Raw genomic sequence first — 24,698 nt, 5'->3', positions numbered from 1 at the left:
TCGGATGACCCGGCTCCCATTTACATGAATGGGGAACGTCCAACCTGCGGACCGCAGCGTCCGCAGGTTGGACGGGTTGTCAGCCTGACAGTCACTGACAGCCGGCGCTGCTGTCTGCTATACCCAGCGGCGGCGGGGGAGGGAGGTGAACGGATGCCTGTGTGCGGCATCCATTCACCTCCTGTGCGACGGCGGGGGGGTGCGCGCGGGGACGGGGGGCAGCCCAGCAGCTTACCTTAGTGCTGGGCTGCCCCCAGCAGCGTTCCGGTCCGGCGGCGGCACGCGGCGGTGATTGGCGCTTGGAGATGACATCGCGCTGTCATCTCCAAGCTCCGGTGGGGGCGGGTGCGGGTCGGGCTGTCCGCCCGGTGTAAATGGCACTAAACGCTGGGTCGCACCCGGCTTGAACCTGGGTCTAAAAAAACCAGGTGCGACCCGGCGTTTTGGTGTAAAAGGGGTTGGCTTTGATATGCTTGGTCTACAGTTGACATGTCAACCTATATCAAGTCGACATGAAAATGTTAACATGGTTGAACTGTGTGACAAGGAAGCACATACAATGGATAAGATGGAGTCTTTATTTTGTACCAGGTAAACAGCATAGGCAAGGATGTTACCACATTGCAGCATACAGATGTCACAGCATAGCACAAACTTCTCAGTATGTTCCAGTGGTCCTTGTCATAGCACCACGGGCATAACTACCATTGGTGCAGGGGGTGCAGCTGCTTTGGGGCCCAGAGCTGAGAGGGGCCCACTTTGCCTGTCAAGGTTACATGTGCTGTATATATTTTTCAGCATTAGTTGATAAATAGGGGCCCTTACAAACTTTTGCTATGGGGCCCACATGTATCTAGTTACGCCACTGCATAGCCCACATCCCGGCCTATCACCTGGGCAGCTATTCCACCATCAGGAACAATGACGTCCTGCCCTGGAAACACTTAGAGCACAACTAATCAGCACAACCCTAATCACATCAGTTAGTAAACCTGGACTGGATCTAATTTTCCTGCTGCTGCTTCTCTAAAACCTGGTCTGGATTTTCCACATAATCCTCATGTGGAAATATGCTGTATCTGCCACAACTGTTGATCTGTCAACATTCATGATGTCTACACGGATAAGTCGACATGAGGAACTGTCAACAAACAGTGCCTGCTTGACTAGTGTTGTCGTACCTTCTCCCGGCAGTGGCGGCTCCAGTGTCCTCTTCTGGGTCAGTGGTGTTCCGATCAGCGCCGGTGCAAGGCACCTCAGGTTGGGGGGATGCAGCCGCCAGCGAGTCGCTCCATGGAGGAAGGGGGGGGGGGGGCGGCTCACTAACTTGCTCCGGTGCAGGGTCCAGGGGGGGGGGGTGCGGGCACTGCAGCGAGTCAGCGGTGGTGCGGGCGAGTGGTGCCGGTGGGGCTCAACTGGCTTTATGGGGGGCGCGGGCGCCACTCATTTTGTTCTATGCCACTGACCTGCTCCCAATTGCCACCCTCCAGTGGCCGGTACCCCAGGCAAATGCCTGAAGCTGCCTAGTTTTGGCGCCGCCCCTGGTTCTGATAAACATTCTACCCTTTATACCTAATCTTGCTCCGGCGCAGGGTCCGGGGGGGGGGGGGGGTCCCCTTGCGGGCATTTGAGAAGGAATTGCCTTTGCGAGTGAACCACAATAAGGGCCTTTGTATCTATTTTGCTCATTTATAATTTGTTCCCAATTCTACAGCGTAAAGGTCCATACACACTGGGCAACTATGCCCAGCGTATAAGGACAGCAATGATCGCTATCATTGCTGGGGGGAAAGCCGCTCAGTGCATACACACTGCCTGGTGCTGTCAGCGGGGAGAGGACGGCATTGCATAGTGCAGCGCTATGCAAAGCCATCCACAAAGCCGCTCATCTGCTGGTATAACCAGCAAATGAGCGGCTTTCCCCCCCGATGATGCGGGAGCGCACAGCAGCGCTCATCGCTGGGACATACACACTGGGCGGCTTTGAGCTGAAAGCCGCTCAAACTTCGCCCAAAGTCGCCCAGTGTGTATGGGCCTTTATAGATTTATAGAGGTTTTCTTTAAATTAATTGTACAGAATACAATAGAATTTAGAAAGGGTAATCTCGTATTATATTGAGCTTCTCAGCTACATTTATTCTGTAGAACACCATTGTCTCCTCCCTCTCCACCCTCGGAGGGCAGGGCCCTCTTCTTTAGGGTTCTCACAACAAACCTCTTCTCTCGCACTTCAATTACTCAGGGACCATCTATATCGGCATCTCTTCTCTCTAGTAATCGTTCATCTCTTCCAATGACAGGCCACTCCTCTGCTCCCCTACATCTCAGCTGTATTGTGTACTGGGAACTGTGCTATGTTGTAATGTCTCTGTTACTGTAACGTGTGCCCTCTGTACGGCGCCGCCAACCACTTGTGGCGCCTTATAAATAAAATGTCATGATTTATAATATGATTGGTTGCTATGGGCAACCTTTGTACTTCTTTAGAAGGTTTGATACATCTCCAAAACTGCCGTTTGTTTTTCAGTTAATCTTACATAAATATACACGTCCCCGCAGCCGCCTACCAGAGAATCTGAGCTCCTTCCCCTGGGTGTCTACCGTTACCAAGAAACAAAACTACAAAGCGTCACCTGGTGGCTGTACTCTCCAGGGGGCATATTTGTCAGTCCCTGGAGAGAGATAAAGTACCAGCCAATCACCTTTCATCACATGTTCAATGCAGAATCATTTGTTACAGTTTATGTAGAGGGATGTAGAGTTGCACCTATTACATTTATATAGGATACAAAGAGAACTCTTGATGCAGGAACAATTCCGAGGGCCGGCGTACAGGGAAGGCTTGCTTTAAGAAGTCCTCCCTATTTATCAGTATGATGTTGTTGCACAGCCTGGGGCAGCTCTCCATGTATTGGTGGGAGGAGCCAGGGGTTGACACTAGTTCAGGGGTGGGGTTGAAGGGCAGTCCAAAATTCAAATAGGGAAGCCGCACCCATTGCTGCCCAAATGCTGCCAAACATAGTTGGCCAGGACTCACTGGCAGTGGGTGCAGCCTCTTCCCATGCTTCACCTCCTGTGTCCCCCTCATCCCCCATCCCCCACCATCCAGCCTCTCCCCACTCTCTCAACTCCAGCCCCCGCAAACCCACACCTCCAGTCTATCCATATAGCTCACCTCCAGCCTCCCCATCCTTCACCTCCAGCCTCCCTCCCAGCCTCACCCCATCACCTACAGTATCTCCTGCATCCCTCACCCCCTTTGAGGCTGAGACCGAGTAGATTGGTCCAGGTTGGCTAACCACCAGCCTGGGCACAGCGAAAAGCTCAGCCTAGTATCTTAACCCTGGGAGCGGAGAAATACTGGGACTGAGTAGATTGCTCTTCCGAGGGGGGTGCAGCCCCTAAGGGAGTCTTTCGAAAAGCCCAGTGGAGTACCCATTCCCATGCCGGGGGCTGGAAAATGCCTGCTGGTGAGACAGAGAAAAGCTTGGTCGGACGCTGAAGGGTCGGCTGCCTGGAGCCCGAGGCTGCACTGTGCCCCCGGGGAAACTCGGGGGTGCCTGATTTGCACTGGTGATGTCCAGCACCATGCACTGAATGGCACACACACTGCGCACTTCCCTCTAGGTTAGGCTACACGTCCTTACCTCGTCCTTTTGGATGGGGTAGGACAATTTTTTACACCCCCACCCCGGCCTTCTGGCTAGGGCCTCTTTTATTTATTTCCTTGATTTGCACTTTTGAGCACTTCACGTTTTTCGTTAGTTTGTCACGTTTTTTTTGATTTGGGTAGTGCGGCTGTCCCTAACGGGCCTTCCGTTCCCCAAACGTGGCTGGGACTCTTCACCTTTTGGGGAGAGTCCCGGTCCCCTCGAGGGCAACCCCGAGCCGCAAGGCGGAGGGAAGCCTAAGCGGGTCTCTCCAAACCTTCGGGTGCGGAGGACCCACCGTCCAAAACCCTTCCGGGGGTGGAGGAAAAGCGGGTCTCTCTGAGCTTCGGCGAAGAGGACCCACCGATCCCTTTTTTCCCTTCCTCGGCCTTATGGTTGAGGGGGGTTAGGGGAACCATGGGGCCTTTCTCCTTTGGGAGAGGGTCCAAACGTTCGTACGACTGCCCCCTTTGCACGTGTTTAGGCACAGCACTGGTGGTGGTGGGAGCACACCTCGGGCTCCCTGAGTTTCTTCAAACTCAAACTCATCCCTCACCCCCTTTCTCCCCCATCCCTCACATCCAGCCTCCATCCATCCCTCACCTCCAGCCTCCCTCCATCCCTCACCTCCAGCCTCTCCCCCAGTCCTCACCTCCATCCTCCCCCATCCCTCACCTCATGCCTCTCCCCCATCCCTGACCTCCAGCCTCACCCCCATTTCTCACCTCCAGCCTCCCCATTCCTCACCTCCAGCCTCCCCATTCCTCAGCTCCAGCGTTCCCCATCCTTCACCTCCAGCCTCCCCCATCCCTCACCTCCAGCCTCCCTCCATTCCTCACCTACAGTATCTCCTCCATCCCAAACCCCCTAGCCTCACCTCCAGCCTCCCCCATTCCTCACCTCCAGCCTCCCCCTCGTCCCTCACCTCAAGCCTCCCCCATCACTCACTTCCATCCTCCCCCCTAACCCTCACCTCCAGCCTCCCCGCCATTCCTCACCTACAGCCTCTCCCCCATCCCTCACCTCCAGCCTCCCCCATCCCTCACCTCCTGCCTCCCCCATACCCCTTACCTCTAGCCTCTCCCCATCCCTCACCTCCAGCCTTCCCAGCCATTCCTCACCTCCAGCCTCTGCCCCATTCCTCACCCAGCCTCCCCCATTCCTCACCTCCAGCCTCCCCATTCCTCAGCTCCAGCCTCCCCCATCCTTCACCTCCAGCCTCCCCCATCCCTCACCTCCAGCCTCCCTCCATCCCTCACCTACCTCCATCCCTTACCTCCAGCCTCTCCCCCATTGCTCACCTCCAGCCTCCTCCATTCCTCACCTCCTGCCTCTCCCCATCACTCACCTCCAGCCTCTTCTCCTTCCCTCACCTTCATCCCCACCAATCCCTCACCTCCAGCATCTCCCCATCCCTCACCTCCAGCCTCTCCCCCATCCCTCACCTCCAGCCTCTCCCCCATTCCTCACCTCCAGCCTCCCCCATTCCTCACCTCCAGCTTCTTCCCCATCCCTCACCTCCAGCCTCTCCCCCATTCCTCACCTCCAGCCTCCCCTCATCCCTCACCTCCAGCCTCCCTCCATCCCTCACCTACAGTATCTCCTCCATCCCAAACCCCCTTCCCTCACCTCCAGCCTCCCCCATTCCTCACCTCCAACCTCTCCCCATCCCTTGCCTCCAGCCTTCGCCTCATCCCTCACCTCCAGCCTCCCCCATCGCTCACCTCCATCCTCCCTCTAACCTCCAGCCTCCCCGCCATTCCTCACCTCCAGCCTCCCCCATCCCTCACCTCCAGCCTTCCCCATTCTTCACCTCCAGCCTCTCCCCATCCCTCACCTCCACCCTCCCCATCCCTCACCTCTAACCTCCCCCATCCTTCACCTCCAGCCTCTCCTATCCCTCACCTACAGTATCTCCTCCATACCTTAACTCCAGCCTCTGCCCCATCCCTCACCTCCAGCCTCCCCATCCCTCACCTCCAGCCTCTCCCCCATCCCTCCCCTTTAGCCTCCCCCATTCCTCACCTCCAGCCTCCCCCCATACCCCTTACCTCCAGCCTCCCCATCCCTCACCTCCACCTCTCACCTCCAGCTTCCCCCATCCCTCATCTCCAGTCTCCCCCCATACCTCACCTTCGGCCACCACTCTCCCTCACCTTCAGTCTCCCACCCATCCCTCAACTCCAGCCTCCCCCCATCCCTCACCTACAGCCTCCTCCCATACCTCACCTCCAGCCTCCCCCATTCCTCACCTCCAGCCTCCCCATCCCTCAACTGTAGCCTCTCCCATCCCTCAACTGTAGCCTCTCCCATCCCTCACCTACAGTATCTCCTCCATACCTTAACTCCAGCCTCCCCATACCTAACCTCCAGCCTCCCCCATTCCTCACCTCCAGCCTCCCCATCCCTCACCTCCAGCCTCCCCCATCCCTCACCTCCAGCCTCCCCCCGTGTGCCATGCAATGAGCAGCCTCCTGCAGTCAGATACACAGAGTCCCCCTCTCCCCCCCAGTGTAAGGAGCCGGGACAGCCCCTCCTCATCCATCTGCCGCCGCCTCCTCCATCTCCAGTCCAGGGACAGTAACCAGCTACTTCTGCACAAGGGACCGGGTGCTGCTGCTCAGGTGAAGTTACAGCGGGGTACTGGGGGTATCTGTGGGTGGGGGGCTCCCCCTGATCCCGGGAACCACAACTTCTGGGAGTTAGTGGGCTCCTGCATTCCGTGCCCCCTCCTCCGGCTGCTGCTCCCCCTCCCTTCATCCTTTGTGTGATGCGGACAATACAGTCGGGGGCTCGCAGGCTGTGCAGGGGCCAACCTGTGGCTAAGGCTTCCCAGCTGCACTACATGCTCCAGCATGCTGTGCCACACCGCTTGCTGAGACTTGCAGTCCCACACTCCACAAGAACTAGTCACTGCTTGCCAAAGTCTGCTGGTAGTAAGATGGCACGGTGGGGTAGTTACATCTGATGCACAGGTCTCCATCTCCTTATACAGAGAGCTGTGTGCTGGTTACCATCTGCTTATACAGAGAGCAGTGTGCTGGTCACCATCTGCTTATACAGAGAGTAGTGCGCTGGTCACCATCTGCTTATACAGAGAGTAGTGCGCTGGTCACCATCTGCTTATACAGAGAGTAGTGTGCTGGTCACCATCTCCTTATACAGAGAGCTGTGCTGGTCACCATCTTTTACATAGATCAGTGTGCTGGTCATCATCTCCTTATACAGAGAGCTGTGTGCTGGTCACCATCTCCTTATACAGAGAGCAGTGTGCTGGTCACATCTTATACAGAGATCAGTGTGCTGGTCACCATCTCCTTATACAGAGAGCTGTGTGCTGGTCACCATCTCCTTATACAGAGAGCAGTGTGCAGGTCACCATCTTATACAGAGAGCATTGTTGTGGTCATCATCTCCTTATATAAAGAGAAGTGTGCTGGTCACCATCTGCTTATACAGAGAAGTGTGCTGGTCACCATCTCCTTATACAGAGAGCAGTGGTGCTGGTCACCATCTCCTTATACAGAGAGCAGTGTGCTGATCACCCTCTCCTTATACAGAGAGCATTGTGCCGGGCACCATATCCTTATACAGAGAGCAGTGTGCTGGTCACCATCTCCTTATACAGAGATTAGTGTGCTGGTCTACATCTCCTTACACAGAGATCAGTGTGCTGGTCATCATCTCCTTATACATAGAGCAGTGCACTGTACGGGTCACCAGCTCCTTATACAGAGAGCAGTGTGCTGGTCACCATCTCCTTACACAGAGAGCAGTGTGCTGGTTACCATCTCCTCAAACAGAGAGCTGTGCACTGGTCATTATCTCCTTATACAGAGAGCAGTGTGCTGGTCACCATCTGCTTATACAGCTATCAGTGTGCTGGTCATCCTCTCCTTATACAGAGAGCAGTGTGCTGGTCGCCATCTTCTTATACAGAGAGCAGTGTGCTGGTCTCCATCTCCTTATACAGAGAGCTGTGTGCTGGTCACCATCTGCTTATACAGAGAGCAGTGTGCTGGTCACCATCTGCTTATACAGAGAGTAGTGTGCTGGTCACCATCTCCTTATAGAGAGAGCTGTGCTGGTCACCATCTTTTACATAGATCAGTGTGCTAGTCATCATCTCCTTATACAGAGAGCTGTGTGCTGGTCACCATCTCCTTATACAGAGAGCAGTGTGCTGGTCACATCTTATACAGAGATCAGTGTGCTGGTCACCATCTCCTTATACAGAGAGCTGTGTGCTGGTCACCATCTTCTTATACAGAGAGCAGTGTGCAGGTCACCATCTTATACAGAGAGCATTGTTGTGGTCATCATCTCCTTATATAGAGAGAAGTGTGCTGGTCACCATCTGCTTATACAGAGAAGTGTGCTGGTCACCATCTCCTTATACAGAGAGCAGTGGTGCTGGTCACCATCTCCTTATACAGAGAGCAGTGTGCTGATCACCCTCTCCTTATACAGAGAGCAGTGTGCCGGGCACCATATCCTTATACAGAGAGCAGTGTGCTGGTCACCATCTCCTTATACAGAGAGTAGTGTGCTGGTCTACATCTCCTTACACAGAGATCAGTGTGCTGGTCATCATCTCCTTATACATAGAGCAGTGCACTGTGCGGGTCACCAGCTCCTTATACAGAGAGCAGTGTGCTGGTCACCATCTCCTTACACAGAGAGCAGTGTGCTGGTTACCATCTCCTCAAACAGAGAGCTGTGCACTGGTCATTATCTCCTTATACAGAGAGCAGTGTGCTGGTCACCATCTGCTTATACAGCTAGCAGTGTGCTGGTCATCCTCTCCTTATACAGAGAGCAGTGTGCTGGTCGCCATCTTCTTATACAGAGAGCAGTGTGCTGGTCTCCATCTCCTTATACAGAGAGCTGTGTGCTGGTCACCATCTGCTTATACAGAGAGCAGTGTGCTGGTCACCCTCTCCATATACAGAGAGCAGTGTGCTGGTCACCATCTTCTTATGCAGAGAGCAGTGTGCTGGTCTCCATCTCCTTATACAGAGAGCAGTGTGCTGGTCACCATCTTCTTATACAGAGAGCAGTGTGCTGGTCTCCATCTCCTTATACAGAGAGCAGTGTGCTGGTCACCATCTGCTTATACAGAGAGCAGTGTGCTGGTCACCCTCTCCTTATACAGAGAGCTGTGTGCTAGTCATCATCTCATTATACAGTGAGATGTGCACTGGTCATCATCTCCTTATACAGAGAGCAGTGTGCGGGTCACCATCTCCTTATACAGAGAGCATTGTCGTGGTCACCATCTCCTTATACAGAGAGCTGTGTGCTGGTCATCATCTCCTTATACAGAGAGAAGTGTGCGGGTGACCATCTCCTTATACAGAGAGCAGTGTGCTGGTCACCATCTCCTTATGCAGAGAGCTGTGCGCCGGTCATTATCTCCTTATACAGAGAGCTGTGCACCGGTCATTATCTCCTTATATAGAGAGCTGTGTGCTGGTCACCATCTGCTTATACAGAGTGGTGTGTGGGTGACCATCTCCTTATACTGAGAGCAGTGTGGTGGTCACCATCTCCTAATACAGAGAGCAGTGTGCGGGTCACCATCTCCTTGTACAGAGAGCAGTGTACCGGTCACCATCTCCTTATATAGAGAGGTGTTCACCGGTCATTATCTCCTTATACAGCATTGTGGTGGTCACCATCTCCTTATACAGCATTGTGGTGGTCACCATCTCCTTATACAGAGAGTAGTGTGCTTGTCACCATCTCCTTATACAGAGAGCTGTGTGCGGGTCACCAGCTCCTTATACATAGAGCAGTGTCCCGGTCACCATCTCCTTATACAGAAAGCAGTTTGCCGGTCACCATCTCCTTATACAGAGAGCATTGTGCGGGTCACCCTCTCCTTATACAGAAAGCAGTTTGCCGGTCACCATCTCCTTATACAGAGAGCATTGTGCGGGTCACCCTCTCCTTATACAGAGAGCAGTGTGCTGGTCACCATCTTCTTATACAGAGAGCAGTGTGCTGGTCTCCATCTCCTTATACAGAGAGCATTGTGCTGGTCACCATCTCCTTATACAGAGAGCAGTGTGCCGGTCACATCTGCTTATACAGAGAGTTGTGTGCTGGTTACCATCTCCTTATACAGAGAGCATTGTGCCGGTCACCATCTCCTTATACAGAGAGCACTGTGCTGGTCACCATCTCCTTATACAGAGAGCAGTGTGCCGGTCACCATCTGCTTATACAGAGAGCAGTGTGCTGGTCACCATCTGCTTATACAGAGAGTAGTGTGCCGGTCACCATCTGCTTATACAGAGAGTAGTGTTCTGGTCACCATCTCCTTATACAGAGAGCAGTGTGCTGGTCATCATCTCCTTATACAGAGAGAAGTGTGCGGGTCACCATCTCCTTATACAGAGAGCATTGTGCCGGGCACCATATCCTTATACAGAGAGCAGTGTGCTGGTCATCATCTCCTTATACAGAGAGTAGTGTGCTGGTCATCATCTCCTTATACAGAGAGTAGTGTGCTGGTCATCATCTCCTTATACCGGGTTGTAGTGTCCTGGTCACCATCTCCTTATACAGAGAGCAGTGTGGTGGTCATCATCTCCTTATACAGAGAGAAGTGTGCTGGTCACCCTCTCCTTATACAGAGAGCATTGTGCCGGGCACCATCTCCTTCTACAGAGAGCAGTGTGCTGGTCATCATCTCCTTATACAGAGAGAAGTGTGCTGGTCATCATCTCCTTATACAGAGAGCAGTGTGCTGGTCATCATCTCCTTATACAGAGAGTAGTGTGCTGGTCATCATCTCCTTATACAGAGAGTAGTGTGCTGGTCATCATCTCCTTATACAGAGACAAGTGTGCCAGTCACCATCTGCTTATACAGAGAGAAGTGTGCCAGTCACCATGCACTAGTCTAGCAGTGGCCCAGGGCACAGAGGGTGAGCTTGGGTGTCACATAGTGGCAGGGTAAGCCTTTCGCAACCTATTTCACCATCCTATCCTGCTGTCACCATCCTATCCTGCTGTCACTCATCTCCTTACTGCCCCCTACTGACACCTTACTACTGCCCCCTTACACTTGTTACTGCCCCCTTACTATTCCCCACCTTACTACTGCCCTACTGCCACCTTACTACTCCCCTTACTGCCCCCTTACTACTCCCCTTACTGCCCCCTTACTACTCCCCTACTGACCCCTTACACTTGTTACTGCCCCCTTACTCCTATTATTGCCCCCACTACTCCCTTACTGCCCCCTTACTACTCCCCTACTGCCCCGCTTACTACTTGTTACTTGCTGAGCAGAGCGGAGACTGCCATGTATAATATCAGTGCTGATAATAGATAACAAATCTTCCTTTCTTCCTCCTGCACGTCTTGGACACACATGAAAACGATTCCCCTCATTACTGCGTCTGTGTATGTATGTGCGGCAGTAACTGTCTGTATATAGGAAATATATTAGCATCACAATGTACGATTTACATTTCAGCACAGAGTAAAGGGATCTTATCACTCCCATGGCCTGCGCTGAGGGACTGGGGATTATGGGTTTTAGCGGATTCGCATAGGGCACTGGAAGCTCATCCAGCCCTGGCATCCCGATACAGAGAATCCCGACAGGTGCTCCGTAGTGTTCTAACCCTACACCCCTAACGCTAATTCTCCCTGCAGCTTAACTCAATTCCCCGAATTTCAATACAATCTCCACCGATTGTATGTAAATTGGGCATGTTTTGGCGATGCGCGTACCGGCCGGTCGTTTGGTCATTTTGCAGATCCTGCCTGCTGCTGTCAGGATTTGTAAACTATCCCCTCAACAGTATACAGTCGGTTGGTCGACAGTCATAAGGTCGACACCACTAGGTCAACATACTGCAAGGTCGACATAGGTCTAGGTCGATATGGGACAAGGTCGACAAGTCATTAGGTCGACATGGTCTAGGTGGACAGTCAAAAGGTTGACATGGGGTTTTTCACAGTTTTTTGAGCCGACATGTGCCGACAGGCGGTATTTCATGCCCTACCATCCACTAGGGCGTGGTGGGAGGATAAAGTAGTATGCCGAGCGCCGTGAGCCAAGCGAGGGGACGTGGGGGCACTTAATCCTGTGTCCATGTGCACTGTATTGACATTCCGGTCAAAAACCAGTGAAAAACCCCATGTCGACCTTTTGACTGTCAACCTAGACCACGTCGACCTAATGATTGTGTCGACCTAATGACCTGTCAGCCTTGTCCCATGTCGACCTTGCAGTATGTCGATCTAGTGGTGTCAACCTAATGACTGTCGACCATATGATCCATACCCCCCTTCAACTGGGTACAGATCGGGATCAGATCAGATGCAGATTGTGAGCAGATTGTGTGCTCCAACAGATCATGTGACCATCGTATGATCGTCTCACAATCTGATCATGATAATTCTGGTGTGTGCCCTACATAACAAGCCCTCCACCACCTCCGACCTGCGTACAGTGTCCCAGGTGACCCGTACCCCCGGAGAAAGGCTTTCTTCCTGGTTAGCCATGAGTGCAAAGCGCTTCCCATATGCTTGTTATGTGCTGCTGCAGTTTAATCTTTAATCACTGACTGCTTTAACACCTGGTCATGGAGTTTAACCTGAGAAATGTAATGAATGTACAGTATGTCCTGTGTGCAGCACTGCGCCTGTGCGGATATGCACAGATTGCATCTGAAATACAGCTTTATACAGTATTACTAGTATACCTGGTGCTGCAGCACATCTCACCTCTAAGCGACGCTCAAGTGCGTGCATGACGCTTACAGTACTTTGTGTTGGTGCAGAAATGATGCCTAGCCAGCACTTGGCCTGGTGTAACCTGAAATACTCAGCTCAAGTGGGCAGGATTCACTTACTGTACTGCACTGGAACGTGGGTGCCCGTCATCTGCCTCTCAATGCAATGGTCAGCAACAGCTAGATACAGTAAAGCTAGATATAGTACAGTATATTCAGTTCTAAAGACAAGCCCTGTGACACAGTGACCTATTTACTAAGCCTTGCAGAGAGAGCGGTAAAGTAGATGTAGACAAAGTACCAGCCAATCAGCTCCTAACTGCCATGGTACAGGTTGTGGTTGAAAGAAAATGAGAGTAGCTGGGTAGTTGGCACTGTACTTTATCTCTCTCCGCTTGGATGTTCGGAATCCCAGATTGAATACCCCCCTATGAGTTTCTTCTTATGATCCAATTGGATACCTCCCAGTGTTCCTTGAGCCTATAACAGAAGCTGATTGGTTGGTACTCTCTGTAAGCTTTTGATAAATCTCCACCAAATTCTTTCATGCTGGACCTGCCTTGCTGTCCCTACTAATATGAATATAAATGGTGGCTGTGGATTGGCTCTTTCCATATTATGTGGCGGTAGAAAACCCCCACATCCACCCCCCACAACCGCAACCCCGGACATTGGGCAATAGAAACCGCGTTATACCCCTTCTGCGTCACATAGAATCAATGACACAGACTTGGTTTTGTTTTACTATTTATATATGTTAAATGTTCTGCAATCCCCCATCCCCACCCTCAGCCTCCAGCTACGCTGCACTGTGTGTAATAGTGATTAAATAGTGACTGGCGTGTCAGTGGGTGATCTATTGCTGCTGATTGAGAGATGCACAGCTTGGTTAATTACTACCATCCTTATGGGTTCCATACAAACAAAAGCAGTGTTAATGAATGAATCACCTCCTTAGTTTACCCTTCAGGCCGTACTCAATCACTGTGACCAACCTCTGTGGTTTCAGCTGTCTGACCACAAGCCATCTGCCTGTGTGCAAATGGTCACTAAGATCAGAGTTCTATTAAAGTTGGAAGTGCTAGTTTATAGAAATAGATTTGTTGCCCACAGCAACCAATCAGATAACATTTATTTATTCAGTTTTAAATTAAAATGTCGGGTCACACTCAGGACTTTGTGGATGGCTTCAACCTGGCTAACACCCTTCAGACAGGTGGTTGGACTTGTTTTATTAGCAACGCTGACGTAAAGGCCCTTGCCCAAGCCCTTGGACAGTTTTTGGGCGCGCGCTTGCGCAGTTTGACAAAATTTGGCAGTTCCGATTGTCGGCAATCAGTGATTCATGCTGAATCACCCCCTTTAGCGGGGATTGTAATATTAAACATGTTTATTATTCTCGGTTCCCCCGACCCTGCCACCAATATATGGGTCTTATATTGAGGCCATGAGAGGTAATCAGACTAACGGACAATATTTTGGTCTCTGCCGAATGTGTAGTGAGATGTTTTCTGCAGCTCCCGTTCATTTCTAGGTTATAATGTGATTTCCACACCAAAAAGAGAATTTGATTCCTTGGTTGGTTGGATGTTGACCAAGAGTAGTAGGACATCAAGCATCGGCATGTGTAGGACCATTGTTGGACCCAGAAGGGTTAGAGATGATGAACAGCTGTGAACACATCATAGGGGTCTAGTTCAGAGCTGCACAGAATTGCGATCTAGGAGTTGAGTGTTTTTTTTTTTATCCTTAAAAACTTTTGGCCCCTGCGTGCATTGTTATACACATAGAGGTGCTGTTTTGCATTTGAGGGGCAGGGTCTCAGAAATGCTTTGGAAATGTGCAGGGTAGATACTGAGAGATGGCAAAACAGATGCACGGAGAAGTTCATGTCACTAGCATAAGCATGTTGCTGAAGTGTTTGCCTACAGAGAGTTGTTCACAATGGAGGCAACAAAGGAGAATCTGCACCTTGCCATAGGGCTGGTGCGGCCGATGGTGGTACCTGGACGTACCAGGCAGTATTATAATGCCTACAGATGTCTCAGGCCTTGCACATTCACACACAGATGGGCAACCACCAAAAGATGCACCCTTATCTACCTCCACCTCTGAATCAGGCCTCTATGGTCTGTGTTGCGGACCTAATGACAAGACTTTAGTTTACGAATGCAATATTACTGACACCCATTATCCTTTCTTTAGGCCAGTTTTCTAATGGCACGGTGGCTGAGGGACTACTTAAATTTTGGGAGTAAGAGGTCTCCACCCCAGCCTCCCAAGCCTGACTACACAGAAAGTGAAATCCTACGGGCCTACAGGGCTCAGAAGAGCCTGGATTTTGAAGATCCATATGAGGAGAAGGACAATGAATCGGGATCCCAGCCAAGGCTCGATGAGCTGCAACTGACCATAGTATCTCCTAGACATCGTCTCATAAAGGTGGAACCATCGGAATGTAAACGGAAACCTCACCTAGGATCAGAGGAGGACTCTGGAGGAAAGGTCAGTGACTAAAGGTTATGCTTTAGTCCTTTCCATATTTTCCTTGATAATGCTAAACAAAAGTTTCTTTGGACACCATGTTCTAGACACATCTTATAATTGTGCCATATTATCTGTATTTTTTAATGATTAACTGGACAATGCTCCAGATGATATTGGACCAGACCCTAGATGTAGGATGGAAAACTGTTTGGAAAGCCAACTACCTGAAGCCCGAGGGGATATGTGCCCCTCTAAGCTTTGGAAAGGAAGAACCCACAGACCCTTTTTCCCCTCAATAGACTCTGAGGGGTTGGGGAGTAACTTGGTCTTTTTTCCTTTGGAGAGGGTCTAAAGTCCTATGCCCCAGGCACACGTTCACTGGGTGAAGAAGCCACCTACCTCGGGATCACGTAGAAATTAAAAGAAGAGTAATATTCTTTTTCTCACACGTTATGAATGATAAATGGTGCTCCAGCCAATCAGCTCCTGTTATTTTTCAAACACAGGACAATTAGGAGTGGATTGGTTGGAGCACCATTTAACATTTGCAATGAGTTATAACATGAATATCACTGGTTGATAAATCTTCACCAAAGTACCTTCCAATCAGCTCCTGTAATTTTTTTTAAACACAGACATTTGATTGGTTGGTTCTTTACACTCTGGGCGAGATTTATTGTGTTGACCGTTTTTCCGAAAATGCGATTTTTGCTCAAATCGCCCTGTATCGCTGTTTTTTAAAATCGCATTTTTTTCCAGAAATCGCATTTTTAATGAGGTGTGTATTCCGGCATGAAAAGTGCGAGAAAGTGCAATGTAGGGCGATTTTCGGGATGAAAAGTGCGATTTTTTTAGTCATGAAAAGGTGCGATTTTGTGTTAAAAAAAAAAAAAAATTGGCGTGAGGTCCCCCCTCCTGTACATAACCAGCCCCGGGCTCATTGAGCCGGACCTGGTTCCAAAAATACGGGGGACAAAAAGCGTAGGGGACCCCCGTATTTCTGAAACCAGCCCCGGACTCTTGGACCGGTCCTGGTTCCAAAAATACGGGGGACAAAAAATCTGGGGGTCCCCCGTATTTTGAAACCAGCACCGGGCTCCAACAGCCCCCAGTGTCATGCCACAGCCGGGGGACACTTTTTACACAAGGTCCCCCGGCCGCACCATGAGCACCGTGGCTGGTCAGCCTTGGACGGGGTACCTGGAGGAGTGGGGACCCCCCCAATAAAGGGGTCCCCCCTCCCCGAGGCTTCACCCATCCAGGGCTGAAGCCCGGGGCTGTCACCGGCGTCCCTGGCCATTGGACGCCGGCCTGATATGGTTAAATTCACATTCCTAACATTGCTTAATACAGGAGAACTGCAAGTGCCAGCAGACCTCCCCCGCAGGCTGGGACTTGGAGAACCACAAGTCCCAGCATGCGGGGCATTACTGGGCCCGCTGGGACTAGTAGTCCACCTGTAAAAAGAATGTTAAAAGAAAACACACACACAGAAAAGTACAACTTTATTACACACACATCCACACACCTCACTTTTACACCCACATTCTTACCGATCCAGGATCCAGCGCTGGTCTCTCTGCAGCAGAGCCGGACAGCCCGCACTGACAGCGGGCTGACCGGCTTTCTCCGATGCAGCTAACAGCTTCTGTCGCGCTGTCCCAGCGCAACAGAGGCTGAGAGCGTCTCCGGCTTATGTGTCTCCATGGAGACGCATCGACGCTCTCAGCCAGTGTCGCGCTGGGACAGCGCGACAGAAGCTGTTAGCTGCATCGGAGAAAGCCGGTCAGCCCGCTGTCAGCGCGGGCTGTCCGGCTCTGCTGCAGAGAGACAAGCGCTGGATCCTGGATCGGTAGGAATGTGGGTGTAAAAGTGAGGTGTGTGGATGTGTGTGTAATAAAGTTGTACTTTTCTGTGTGTGTGTTTTCTTTTAACATTCTTTTTACAGGTGGACTACTAGTCCCAGCGGGCCCATTAATGCCCCGCATGCTGGGACTTGTGGTTCTCCAAGTCCCAGCCTGCGGGGGAGGTCTGCTGGCACTTGCAGTTCTCCTGTATTAAGCAATGTTAGGAATGTGAATTTAACCATATCGGGCCGGCGTCCAATGGCCAGGGACGCCGGTGACAGCCCTGGGCTTCAGCCCTGGACGGGTGAAGCCTGGGGGGGGGGGACCCCTTTATTGGGGGGGTCCCCACTCCTCCAGGTACCCCGTCCAAGGCTGACCAGCCACGGTGCTCATGGTGCGGCCGGGGGACCTTGTGTAAAAAGTGTCCCCCGGCTGTGGCATGACACTGGGGGCTGTTGGAGCCCGGTGCTGGTTTCAAAATACGGGGGACCCCCAGATTTTTTGTCCCCCGTATTTTTGGAACCAGGACCGGTCCAAGAGTCCGGGGCTGGTTTCAGAAATACGGGGGACCCCTACGCTTTTCGTCCCCCGTATTTTTGGAACCAGGTCCCGCTCAATGAGCCCGGGGCTGGTTATGTACAGGAGGGGGGACCTCACGCCATTTTTTTTTTTACTTTTACACATATTTTACCAAAGAACCATACACAGATCGCAATGATCTGTGCATGGTTCTGACAAAATCGCCATGTTTCTGACAAAATCGCCAGTCAGGATCAGGTCTATTTTTTTTTGGAACTTTAGACCATTTTTTTGGCGATTTCCAAATTCGCATCTCATTAAAAATGCGAATTGTATCTTTTTCAATGGGGAAAACATCTGGATGCGAATTCCGGAGTTAAAAAAAAATCGCACTTTCAGAAAGTGCGATTTCGCGGCAAAAAGTGCGATTTATGCCGCAAATCGCCACCCATTAAGTAGTCGATTTGGGAAAAAAATGAAAAAACGGCAGTTTTTGCGATAAAAATCGCCAAAAACCCAACATAGATCTCTAATAAATGTCACCCTTTATCTCTTTGTAAGGTTTGGTACATCACCCCCTGCTTGCCAGACGTGGTAATAAAGATATAACATACTGTAGGGTGGGGGATGTGAACTGGTCACTGAAACCATAAAGATTTAGATTATGTCCTTTTGTCATTCTTAATACAGGTCCCCAGTGTCTATGATTATTCCAACCCATTTGATTTGAAGAACAATCCGTTTGATCATGAGGAAATGGAAGATACCAGTTACATGGAACCATATAACAGTCAGAGACCTCTGGAAGGTGAAAGCAATGGTGCAAGAGCGGATGTTAAGATGATGTTTAATGTTCACGTTATGCAATATGTTCATCAAGCTGAAGATGATCATAAAGCTATGAAAAATATACTCAATAACAAGTTATGTGGAGATAGGGCAGATATTCTGGAGGCCCATTGGGTTTCCAACCCTGTTAAGATACTTCAATCTAGAGTTATATATAAGTACAGTGTATCATAGATGGTGAGGACTTTGACCATTAGATCCCTAAGATCTTTATTCCCTCTCTGGTACTTAGGTGACAGCCTGGGATTAAAGTCGGACAACGCAGTCTTTTATGCTACCTGCTTGGAGATCCAGGTAGTCCTTACATATAAAGGTGATCCAGCATTGGTTATAATTTGGTAGCATAATATATCTTAATGAAAAACTTTACAAAATAACCAGCCACAATTTTAAGGAGCCATTTTGCTCTTGCATTCTGTCAAAATGGCTGCCTATATTCTATTCACAGTACTTCCTAGTTCAGGAGCCACCACCTTCAAAGCAATTTTAGTTTTGATCTTATCAGGCCATACAAATTAATTCATCTAGGAGGGTGGTTCAATAAGTAAGATAACAAGACCTCTCACATATGTCATATACTCTATTCTGTTCTTATTTACCACCAGGTCAGAACAGGTAGACCGCTGCTTCCCCTCACAGCCAGACTGCGCCTCATATCAGTCATATTGTCCCGGCACCAGGTGTGAGATTATCTTATCACACTACGTACCCGCTCTGCCATTTTACAGCTGATGTTGGGACAGTCTGACCGATACAAGGCACAGTCTAATGGCAGTGAGGGAAACAGTTGTCTACCTGCTAATTCCTGGCCTGGAAGTAAATTAGAATGAAAAAGAGAACATTACACACATCGGAGGCCTACTTACCATACATATTGAACCACTCTCATATCTCGCAAGAGATCCATAAGACTGTTTTATATATATAAGAATATTATGCGTCTTAATTTTTTTAGGTATACAAATTATTAACAATAATATTCCCTTCATCTCCCTAAAGATCAGCCCAGCCCAGGGGAGGAGGAGTCTGACAAGGTTCTCCAGCTGTATGACTCTCCATATAATGATAAATACCGGACGATCCCCCATGAAAGGTGCCAGCCCTCTGAGGATGAGAGACCAGCGGATGAATATGACCAACCCTGGGAGTGGAAGAAAGATAACATCAGCCGAGCCTTTGCAGGTAGAGTATGGGAAGAAGACAACATTGCTTATACCAAAGGTTCCCAAATGTGGTCCTCAAGGAACCCCAACAGTACAGGTGTTAAGTATATCAATGCTGAACTTGTGGACTCAAGTGTATGCAAAGCTTTGGCGATTGCAGTCAGATCTCTTGCACCCAATGTATGACGATAGTGAAAACAGCTGCTCTCACAGGCGGCGGTATAGGGGCGGCTCAGACACATGGATCCTCCCCACTCTGAATGTGGGCAGATGTCCACAGCTGTTGTCATGCTGCCCACACTGTTGGGCAAAGCTGAGAATAGCAATTCAAGTTGCCTGGAGGGGGGCCTGCTGCCTTGGGAGTCCATGAAGATTTGCCGGTATTTGGAAGTCTCCCAGACCATTTCAGTAACCGCAGTGTGACCTGTGCCGGTCCAGTCCTCTAAGCCTGAGACTAGGGGGCGGGGTCATCAGCTGTGGGAAGTAGAGAGCACTCTAAGGACAACTCTAGGAAGCTTTGGGCAGCTCTGCAATTGCATGCTGTATACAGGGGGCCATTTTGGGCACTCTGCAAGTGACATGCAGATGCCATGGGCCCTGTACTTGTGTTGTGATGGCACCGATGGCAGTTACGGCCTTGTCTCAGACATTCCAGAATAGGCAAATATCTATATATATATAAAAGGCTAACTAATCCTCACCTCTATTAGGTGAAGTACCACCACTGACCAATTTAGGCCACTCGATAGACCAAATTACTCCGTTGTGTACTAAAAGATTTCATAACTGAAAGTGAAAACTATTTTTGCAGGGACACTGATCTGGTTCAAACTTGCTGGATATGGAGAGGGGCACTGGAAGATAGAGATTGTGGGAAGGCGCAGATAGGCACTGGGGGTGGGGCGGAGAGTTTGTGGGCTAAAAACGGTCACAGCTCAAAGTGAAAGTAAAAACTGTCACAGCTCAAAGTGGAAGTAAAAACTGTCATAGCTCAAAATGAAAGTACACTGTCCTACTCGATCACTACGATCCATTGAAGAAGGACTACTAACAGTACCCAGAATTTCCATGAAGTCATCTGGGAGTCGAGCTTTGTTGCTCCAACTCTATGGAACTCTCTTCCTCTCATAGTGCAAGAAGCCCCCACTGTAGAATCCTTTAAAAATAGACTAAAGACTTATCTATTACTCAAGCATTTCACTGATATCAATGTTAAAGTACTTTGAGTCCTATTGGGAGAAAAGTGCTATACTGTATAAATATAATAATAATAATTATTATTATTATTAGTAGTAGTATTATTATTATTGAACAAGACGTCATTTTGACAGGCTTTTAACTAAAATGTGATATTCCTCTGGCCATTGAAGTCTCTGGTTTCATCCCAGTTTCCATGATTCAACCTCAAAAACTTTCAGCCATCTTCTATCTCATGTGGCTTCTCCTAGTTATAGTGTAACTTTGATTTGTCTGGTCATTCACAGTTCAGTTTGAGGGCTCAGGATGGCCTTGTGATTCCCCCCATTCAAGAGCACGTCTTCTACAGTCCACTCCCCGGAGCCCCGTAAACCTTCGACCCTCAACACCAGAGTTGGCTGGTAATCAACGAGATCACGGGTCCCCCCCTAAAGATCTGGCAGACGCCTTAAGAGCGCGGAAAGCAAATTGTGGAGAGCTACAAAGACAAGGGTGAGTCTTTCTGTAAGTGATGAGGATCATGATGATGATGACGAAGGAGGGTGTTTTTGGAGTCTCAAACTATGTTCACTCCGCAGGTGGTTCCATGGCGCTATGAGCTGCACAGATGCAGAAAGGCGATTGCACAAGAGTGAAGCGGGGAGCTTCCTGGTGCGCACAGAAGCTGAGAGCATGTATTTCCTGTCTGTTAGGTGAGTACCCCCTGGTTCATCATTAGGCCCTGCCCTGGACTATCATTTCGTAACACCCTTGGGGATGACTTTGAGCATGAGGTATCTGTATTTTCACGCGACAGTGATCTAGAACGGCCGTAAGGGCTCTTGGCAAACTGCTAATCAACACAAGTGAAGATGCCGCCCAGAAAACGGGAAGAATTTTGAAAATAAATTAAGGGCCTTTGTTAGCAAAGCAAAAAAGCACTCAAATGGGCAAAGCAATGTTGCACTGCAGATGGGGCAGATGTATCGTGCAGAGAGAGTTACATTTAATTGCAATGTAATAATACAGCTGTCTAGCATCTGTGGGCCACATGCGAGCGCCCTCGGCAAATTTTTCCTTCACCGAGGTGCTCTCAGCCTGATTGACAGGTAAGGGGGCGTCCCGTGGTGGACCCCCATTGTTTCATGGGCATACCCACAAAAGCGATAGAAATGCTAGGCTGGCCCCAGTGAACGCAGGAGTTCCCTTGCCTGCTCGTGCCAGCCACATGACGTGGGCACCTGCCCCAATTTCATCGAAATACAACCAACAGCTGAGGGTCACACAGCGGCTGCGATCACCAGCCAGAGGAGGAGAAATCCCTCCATGGTAAGTGACCATCAAAGGATTTATCCTCTGTGCAGGTGCTAGCAAAGAGTTGTAGAATATCTCAAAACCAGCAATTTACAGGATCCAAAACAGCATGGGTTTACTGGGGGAAGATCATGTCAAACAAATCTTATTGACTTTTTTGACTGGGTGACTAAAGTAATAGATCAAGGTGGGGCTGTAGATGTAGCTTATCTAGACTTTAGTAAAGCTTTTGACACTGTCCCACATCGCAGACTGTTAAATAAACTTGAAAGCTTGGGATTGGATTCTAAGATAGTTGAATGGATAAGAGCGTGGTTGCAGGACAGAAAACAGAGAGTTGTAGTAAATGGAGTACAGTCAAAGGAGGGAAAGGTTACAAGTGGAGTACCCCAGGGATCTGTACTTGGACCAGTGCTTTTTAATATCTTTATTGGTGATATTGCAAATGGAATTGAGGGTAAAATGTGCCTTTTTGCAGATGACACAAAGGTATGCAACAGGGTAGACACACCAGGAGGGGTAAATCAAATGATTGAGGATCTAGGCAGATTAGAGAAATGGTCAAGAGAATGGCAACTACAGTTTAATGCCAAAAAATGCAAAATCATGCACTTGGGTCTCAGAAATCCAAAGACTCAATATAGTATAAATGGCACTATAATGGAAACTACTGAGGAAGAGAGGGATCTAGGTGTCACTATTTCAGGGGACTTAAAAGCAGGTAGGCAATGTAACAAAGCAATGAAGAAGGCAAGTCAGATGCTTGGTTGCATAGGGAGAGGTATCAGCAGTAGAAAGAAAGAAGTAATAATGCCACTGTATAGGTCATTGGTACGACCTCACCTAGAGTATTGTGTTCAGTTCTGGAGGCCATATCTCCAGAAGGATATAAATACATTAGAGACTGTACAAAGAAGAGCAACTAAAATGGTGCATGGCCTACATCACAAAACGTACCAGGAAAGACTAAAAGATCTTAATATGTATACTTTAGAGCAGAGAAGGGAAAGGGGGGACATGATAGAAACTTTCAAATATATCAAGGGCTTTAACAAGGTACAGGTGGGAGACATTCTTCACAGGAAGAGGAGCAACAGAACATGAGGACATGCACTGAAACTAGAGGGAGGAAGATTCAGGGGAAATGCGAGGAAGAATTTTTTCACAGAAAGAGTAGTAGATAAGTGGAATAGCCTCCCAACAGAGGTGGTAGATGCAAATACAGTAGTACAATTTAAACATGCTTGGGATAAGCATATTGATATCCTTACAAAAAAATAAGGATCAAATATGGTTTGAGGTAACATGTTTAAAAAAAGGGGCAGACTAGATGGGCCAAGTGGTTCTTATCTGCCGTCAAATTCTATGTTTCTATGTTTCTATGTTTCTAGCAAACGGATGTGTAACTGTACTCATCTGTTCGCAGCCCTGCACATGGGTTCGTACTACGGGGAGGCGTGCATTCGGCGGGCCGGCGTTAACTTGCTCCAAATAAGCGCAGCCCAGCGAGCAGGTCTGAATCGGGCTGATGGTTTGTTCCAGAAACAAAATGACTTACCAGATACAACCAGTATATAGACAGCCGCATGATCTCCGAGACTTAGCTAGTTGATTTAAAGCGGCAATTCTTCCAAGGGCAAGATCGGGGATGTTTTTGCCTTTTAACCTTTTGCAGTCCATTTTTTTTTTTTTGCAATTCAAACAGTCTGATTTAAATATTTAAATTAATTGTAATTTTTTTTAGTTATTTAAAATTGGTCTACATTGAATGCTGAACGATGTAAATGTTCTTATTTTAAAGTGTCTCACCATTGGATCTGCTACTAGCGCTAGGGCTGTTGAGCCTGACTAGACATTGGCTCTGAAAGGGTTAAAATAGATGCACTGCTCTAGGATTTAGAAAAACCTGTACTCGTCTCTCGTTTTTTGTATTAACTAAGGGGCTGATTCAGAGGTCTGTGGAAATGTAGTAATGTCCGAGTTTGGATTTCGGATGAGATTGCCTATATTTATAAAGCGCCAATCCTTTACCAGGCGAAATAAACCTGGCATTGCTGTGTACACACACGCACACACATGCCGCACACACACACACGCACACACATGCCGCTCTACAAAGCTGACAGCTGCATACAATTGTGCATTGTTAACCAGGTTTAAAGTAGACAGCTGATTTATCTGTCTTTGTTTGACAGGGGGCACTACAGCATCTTGCACGTGAAGCTGACAAGCACGCCAGATGGTCAGTTCATCCTCGGCGACAGTGGTCCGTCCTTCCTATGCATTCATGATCTGGTCCAGCATTACAGCCAGTGTCCCCTGCTTTTCCCTGGGGAGGGACAAATATGCCTTCGACATCTGGTGCCTGCAGTCACACAGTGAGATGTGGTAACCAAATAGTGACTATATACCATGGACCGACGGTACATCACATGCCTTAAACCTGCGGTACATGAATGGAAGAAGCATCATGGACTCGAGTAATCTAGTATTGCAGAAGAACCCTTTGTATGTTATCTTGCCAAATACATAATAATACCTTTAGATACTTCGCATATCTACGCCAACAGAGCAGAGTATATAAATGAAGGTGCTGTAGGGGGGGGGAAAGGGGGGGGGGCGGAGCCTGCCCTACACATTGCCTTATTATTGAAGATCCAGGCCAGGATGGTTAATCTTAAAATAAGAGTGTAAAGTTGCTACGCGTCCAGATCTGCAGGTGGGGGGAGGGGTGGTATGTCTCCAGTGCCCCATAATTCTCCATGCAGAGATCCCGTATACCTTCTGCCAGTGGCCATCTTTATTGTGGCATTTTCAGAACTCAGGGTTTATGCAAACTTCTGCGGCCGCGCTTTTTTCCAAACACATCACCGGAAAGATGACAACCGGCAGCAGATATGGGAAGGGGACACTGCACGGCATGCAACGGGATCTATTC

At 49.3% G+C, this 24,698-nt stretch overlaps 1 protein-coding gene across 1 annotated transcript; it reads left to right on the top strand.

Moving 5' to 3' along the window:
- Window positions 1–5,843: 5,843 nt before the first annotated feature.
- LOC146049877 (SH2 domain-containing adapter protein D-like) lies at window positions 5,844–24,348 on the top strand. The gene is made up of 7 exons (XM_083166531.1): window positions 5,844–6,274; window positions 14,611–14,910; window positions 17,949–18,066; window positions 19,107–19,289; window positions 20,755–20,959; window positions 21,046–21,159; window positions 23,956–24,348. Exons 1-7 carry the CDS (start codon window positions 6,113–6,115, stop codon window positions 24,140–24,142), a joined length of 1,269 nt encoding a protein of 422 aa, XP_083022657.1. The 5' UTR covers window positions 5,844–6,112; the 3' UTR covers window positions 24,143–24,348.
- Window positions 24,349–24,698: the final 350 nt, after the last annotated feature.

Source organism: Crinia signifera, chromosome 12, assembly GCF_055691185.1.
Source record: "Crinia signifera chromosome 12, ASM5569118v1, whole genome shotgun sequence".
Lineage (NCBI taxonomy): Eukaryota > Metazoa > Chordata > Amphibia > Anura > Myobatrachidae > Crinia > Crinia signifera.
This window is presented reverse-complemented; position numbering and strand designations above follow the sequence as displayed.